Raw genomic sequence first — 6083 nt, 5'->3', positions numbered from 1 at the left:
TGTGTGTGTGTGAATGCATGACTGTAATATATCATATGCATATGATAAAGTGTTAATTAAACCTGTATTACTAATAAATGTGGCGTTTTGCCTTATCCTCCCTGAAAAGATCCCGTATAGTACTTTGAGTACAACACCTCCGGTAAAGGCACTATGCCTCCACCCTTGCAAGATTACATCTTGGGATGGTCAGCAGTTCCAGTCTTGCTGATTTCAGCTGTTGAACAGGACACTGGATAGCTGGAGGTCTCAGAGTGATCTTACACTAAGAAGGAGTTAAACTAATACATATGAGCACAAATATAGTGCTTTACATTTTCAAAACTCTTTACAAGCCTCAGCAACCAAATGAAATATCTCCATTATTATAAAGATGCGGAAACTGAAGTGCAGAGTATAATGGACTTACCCAACGTCATAGAATGACTAGAATCTGGAATACAGTCTCTAAATCCTGGTTCTAAACTCTGACCACATGATGACTTAACTACCTTTCTACTAACAAAAAATCACCTAGAATATTGCATACATTTGAGATTTCAGTAAAAAGGAGAATTTATTCTTTCACCATCTTCTTGAGACAAATCTCATGAGCCCTTTACTTAATGACAAAAATTAAATTTACCTGTATTATGTGCTACGGTGGATGGAAGAAACGGTTTCCTTCGTACGAATTGGCAGAGAGGCTGTTTAGTTGTTAAGTTAAAGTTTTTTAATGTCATGCGACAGAACCTAAAGAAAGATACAGATTTTAACAACAATATCTCAATTAAGAATTTAGCTTTTCCCCGTCTCTCAAGGAAAGAGACTTTTATATGCACCTAATATCTCTGGATTTCAGCAAGTTGCTTAACCAGTTTCCTCCCTCTTGAAGGAGAACAGGTAATGTAGACTCGCTATCAGCTATAGGCTTATTTTCCCCTCCTCTCCGCATAGTTGTTGGGGGAGAAGGGAAAATGGGGTTTCAATCCCTTCTCCCTCAATTTCCAGATGGCCAAGTAATCATTACACAGCAATCGCCTTGATTTAAAATTCACCAGGCCACTGCTGTGGAGAAAGGACAGCAGCTCCACGGAAGCAGTGTGTTAACAGAGCTACACCTCTACCCCGATATAACACTGTCCTTGGGAGCCAAGGAATCTTACTGCATTATAGGTGAAACCACGTCATATCAAACTTGCTTTGATCCGCCGGAGTGCGCAGCACCGCCTTCCCTCCTCACCTGCCGAAGCGCTGCTTTACCGCATTATATCTGAATTCATGTTATATCAGGTCGCGTTATATCAGGGTAGAGGTGTATTCATATCCACCAGCGGGAGACCAGGGCCCTGGAGTGGAACCAAGCCAGCTATAACAAAAAATTCTTGTTGACGCTGGTCACGTAAACCACACCACCCATCTTGTTGAGACACACAGACCTCGAGTGGACAAATCAGTGAAGAATATGCTGAGAACAACAAACTTGAAGAGGTGAAAAGATGAACTAAACTGATTTTCAAAAGTTTAGGTGCATATTTGTACTCAATTATTACCATGATTATATAGGTAAACAAACAGGAATACAAAAAACTGTTCATTTTGACATGCAAATTCCTGTTTTGTGCAATCACTATAATCACATGCACAAACTTGGCATGAAAATATTCACAATTAGAAAATCTGAGCTATGACTTCTAACTTCCAAGAATCTTCAGACAATGGATGTTGTAATTATATGGTGACAGATATCTTTATCTGTTACTAACAAGCACTGTGAATTATTACAGCAAAAATATTTTAAGATTTAATCCAGATTTCTTTCTTTACGCTGCTTACTCTTTGCTTCCCTTTCTCTGGGTTTAGGCAATGAAAATAGATGGTCAGTTTCACACTTAGAGTCAGTTTCATTTTCAGATCTCAGCAGCAGGTTGTTGATTTTTTTAAACAACTTTTGTATGAGTTTGTTTACAAAATTTTAGCAATTGGGGGATAATTTTGAGTTACTAGGGTCCTTTTAACTCTTTCATCATTGTAGAGAGGTAGAAGTTGCTCCCTACCCAGCCTTTCAGTGATAGTTCACAGGGAACATACTAGAGACATAAATAAAAAAGTTAACCATTTAAACGATTTAAAGTATTTCATTTAAACAGTTAACTCATTAAAAGGCTGATCCAGCCGGGGGCATGGCCACTGCTGGGGGCGCTCTAGGTGGACAGTGCTGCTCCAGCCAGCGCGGGATGCCACTGGGCTGGCTGACCAGCCTGAGACTTTAACGATTAAGGCGGGTTAACCGGTAAGATGAATGCTTACCGATTAAACAGTTAACATTTTACATCCCTAGAACATACAAACCCAGTAGACTTAACACACCATTAGCAGTAGCAGTTCATTCTCATGGTGTGTCCCCCTCAAACACAGCAACACACACCAGGGTTGGGAGCATAAGGTGACCTGCTGTAGTATCCCTTTCCCCCACGTCCCCCATACAGTGGGGAAGGGCATGGATGCTGAGGGAAGTCCAGATGTCTTTAAGGTATTTTAGTACTTAATGTTAAGGGTGGGTGATAACCTTAACTAATTTTAGCACTATGGTCTCATGTCTCACAAGCACAAAGCGGGGTGAGTAGACAACTGCATCCTGCTGCTTCTGGTAGCACCGTCCTCCCTGATGCATCTGTGTAGGTGCTTCTTTCTCTCTCCCATATGCTGATGGTGAAGTTGCCAACCTGCACAGAGGGCTGGAGGGAAACAATTCCCACCCTCTGCGCCCCAGCAGGTTTTCTGATACAGGGACCATCTTTTTACGCTGTGTTTGCGCCCTGCCTAGCACAATGGGGTCCTGACCCATGACTAAGGCTCCTCCGCAGAATAACAATACAAACAATAAAATCATCTTCCCAGTCATACGCTGGGTGGGGATCGTGGATCAGGTCAATAGTTCACAGTTTTTGTTTGTTTGTTTTAAGGCCAGAGGACACCACTGTGATCAGTTATTCTTCCTCTGCTTCCCCATTGCAGGGGGCGGGGATTAGCCCCCAACACGCCAGAGCGGGGGGGGGAGGAGATGAGGAGGAATGGCCCGCGCCGAGAGGGAGGAAGATGAGGGGTGACCCGCGAGGCTGGGGAACATAATGGGGGGTTGACCCGCGAGGGGTGAGGGAGACACGCGGGGGGGTGGCCCGCGGGGGGAGTTGAGGAGCGGGAACCCGCGGGGGGACCCTCCTTCCCCCTGGCCGGAAAGGAATTAACCCCCCGGGCGGGGCTGCGACGGGCCGAGATCACCTACCGGCCTCCCAGCCCCGCCACCGCCCGCAGCCACCGCGCCGCTGCCGCCATCTTGGCTCTCCGGAGGCGCCGGCGGCCGGACTCAGGACCCCTGGCGCGGCTGCCAGGCCCAACCGCCTGCTTAGGAAGGAGTCGGAGGCGCCGGGGCGGCCTCTGCCGGCTTCAGGGGGAACTGCAGCGAGGGCTCCTCTGGCCGCCGGGGCTGCTAGTGGCAGGGGTGGGGATGGGGGGAGTTCAGGGGCAGCAGAGGCCACGGAAAGGGGCGCGCACATCCCCAGCCTGGCCCAGGGCGTCTCGCTTCCTCCCGCTGCAGCCTTGGGGAGCAGCATTGCTACATAGCTACGCCCACACAGTGGGGCAAGGGGCTCCCAGGTGCCAGTAGGGGCAGGGCCTCCCACCTGTCCAGGTTGGCCCCTTGCTCGGGTACCTGGCCTGGGAGAGCCGTCAAGAGGCTCCCTACACGCTGCCACCTGTCCAGTTTTATGGGCCCAGGCTTCTCTCTCTTTTATTAGCAGTACAGAAGTAGCAACCGCAATGCTTCTGCAAAACCCACTGCTACCCAGCCTCCATGTGCCCCACCAGGCACCCAGTGGTTGGCTTAGAAATGTTTGCAAGCCCTCTCCGTTTAAAAAAAAGAGTAGGATTTTATACCGTAGGGTAACATAGTGGAACAAAACATTTCCTATTTAGGGTGAAAAACTCCACTATTTATTTGCAATATTTCCAACACTCAATGTTCAAAAATCAGGCTGCTGCTCCCCAAAGATCGTAAGGTTGGTTTAAAAGGAGCAGGGTTTAAAAAATGCAAAAACGTTTTGGTATTTTTTTTTATGTACCCTCTAGCTTTTGTGCTTTTAGTGTTTATACTTCTCCAGCCCTGCTGAGGGCTAGAAATTAACTATTTTTTTTAAATTAAAACTGTAATGTAAGATAGTTACGTCATTCCAGGAGCTCTGGCTTTGAAAGAACTAACAAAATCCCATGACTTGGGACAAACACTGTATTCATTAGTTCTGTTAAAACAGTACCCTTGGACTTCAGCCATGATCAGAATTCGTTCCACTGGGCTGAGTGCTGGTCAAATGCTCACAGAGTGTCTATTCCAGAGAACTGATCCTTTTTGTTTTTGCCTCACTCTTGCTTGGTTACATATTTTGTTTCAGTATGATCAGTGGCTATTTTAGAAAGTGCAGCCCTTCTCCTCTGCATTGCACACTGCCCTCTCAAACTGGGACTACAATAGGCATAGCACTTGCAGTGCAGTAGTGCCTAGAGAACCCAGGACCCTACTGCTAGACTCTATCATAGAAATACATTTAACCTGTGTCTAAGAGAAATGACAAGGGAGGGGGGTGCTGCTGGCTCACACTGTTTTGTGGAGGTATGTGTGTACGAAACAGCAGAAAGACCAGTGAACGTAGAGAGTGGGCAGCAAGGAAGCACCAGCACTGCGAACGTAGCCCTTTAAATAGCTACAGAGAGGTTTTTGGGCGGAGTGCTGGCTGAAATAGGCTAGACACTATGAGCAGAGACATGGTCTCCTGCTATTTGGTTCCTCTTGTGTTCTGGCAAACAGAATTTTGTAGATTCTTTGTAGACAAACAGGAACACTTCAGAGACACCTGACTCCACCATCAAGGTCTCCCCCTAATGGAAGCAACCTGCAAGGTCCTGCACTTTGGCTAACTACTAGGATCAAAAAGGGGTAACTGTCCTTTGGCAGTAGCCCAGCAGAGTAGACATGTTGCACAAATCTATGACTAGATTTCATCATCAAGACTTTGGCAAACTTAACTCTCCTCCAGCTAGGTTGCCAGAGACCTATTTGGTCTGAGAATAGCGTATTACATTAACCTATTCATTTAAATTGCAGAGTCTTTGACACAGAGGGTCTGTTGAGCAGATTTCACCCCTTGGGCAGTACTGTGTACAGCTATGCTGCTGAATAAAGACGTGTGTGTGTGCGCGCATGCGTGTGCGTTTGTTTCAAGGGGAGCACCTGAATCCTAAATAATCTCACCCAGATTAGCACATACTCTATACACCTCTGATTAATTTAAAGGGCATTACTGTAGAACTTGGTCTTCTAAATATATGGTATTCCTGCCAACTTTGAACTGGATAGCAGATAGGGTTGGTCTGGTCTGGTCTGGTCACATCGGTTTTTTTTTCTTCCGACTTTTCAGAAGAAAGCAGCAATTCAGTGGCACAAAAAGCAAATAAACTTTGCCTATTGACTTCCATTCATCCACTGGAGAGCGTTCCATTTACCCGTCACTTGAATTTCTTATTTGTTGTTCTGCTTGCGTTGTTGTTCTTTGGCCACCATTTGTGCTGACAGAGTAAGTCCACCCTTTAAGCTTCACTGAAGCCGGCTTGTAACACAGTGGTCTGTCCCTTTATGGGCCTGGGACCAGGCCACCCTCTCCCACTATCAGATGCACCTGGGAAGGGATCAATTACAGTATAAAAGCCTGCATGTGGTTGAGTAAGGGAGGGGAACTGCAAGAGGGGCTGGTTTGAGGTTATTGGCCCTGGAACAGAAGAAAAGGTCTCTGGGCCCCTGTCTATCAGGGGAATAGCTTTGTTTTGTGTTCCTTTGTGAGTTTTGTGTTTGAGTTCAACAACTCTACCCTGACGGAACGGCCTGAAAGAGATATATTTGAGGTGGTAGATTTTTTTCCTAGGCTGGGGGCTTTTCTTGCCAGCTCACACTGCTCTTCTACATGTCTGCACTTTCTTTGATCTTTCTTTTTAAGACACATTTACCCAAATCAATAGGCTCAGTGTAACCTACTAGCTAGTGTATACTTGTAGGT

General features: G+C 46.1%; 1 protein-coding gene across 1 annotated transcript in view; it reads right to left on the bottom strand.

The window, feature by feature from the left end:
- NFU1 (NFU1 iron-sulfur cluster scaffold) overlaps positions 1–3368 on the bottom strand; it is a 23011-nt gene extending 19643 nt beyond the window's left edge. Inside the window, exons 1-2 of the mRNA XM_032786576.2 lie at positions 3266–3368; positions 626–732 (exon numbers count right to left, since the gene is read on the bottom strand). Coding sequence (XP_032642467.1) covers positions 626–732; positions 3266–3315 — 157 coding nt within the window. The 5' untranslated portion in view covers positions 3316–3368. The remainder of the gene's footprint in view (positions 1–625; positions 733–3265) is intronic.
- Positions 3369–6083: the final 2715 nt, after the last annotated feature.

Source organism: Chelonoidis abingdonii, chromosome 2, assembly GCF_003597395.2.
Source record: "Chelonoidis abingdonii isolate Lonesome George chromosome 2, CheloAbing_2.0, whole genome shotgun sequence".
Lineage (NCBI taxonomy): Eukaryota > Metazoa > Chordata > Testudines > Testudinidae > Chelonoidis > Chelonoidis abingdonii.
Note: the sequence above shows the minus strand (reverse complement) of the source record. Positions and strands in the feature narration are given on the sequence as shown.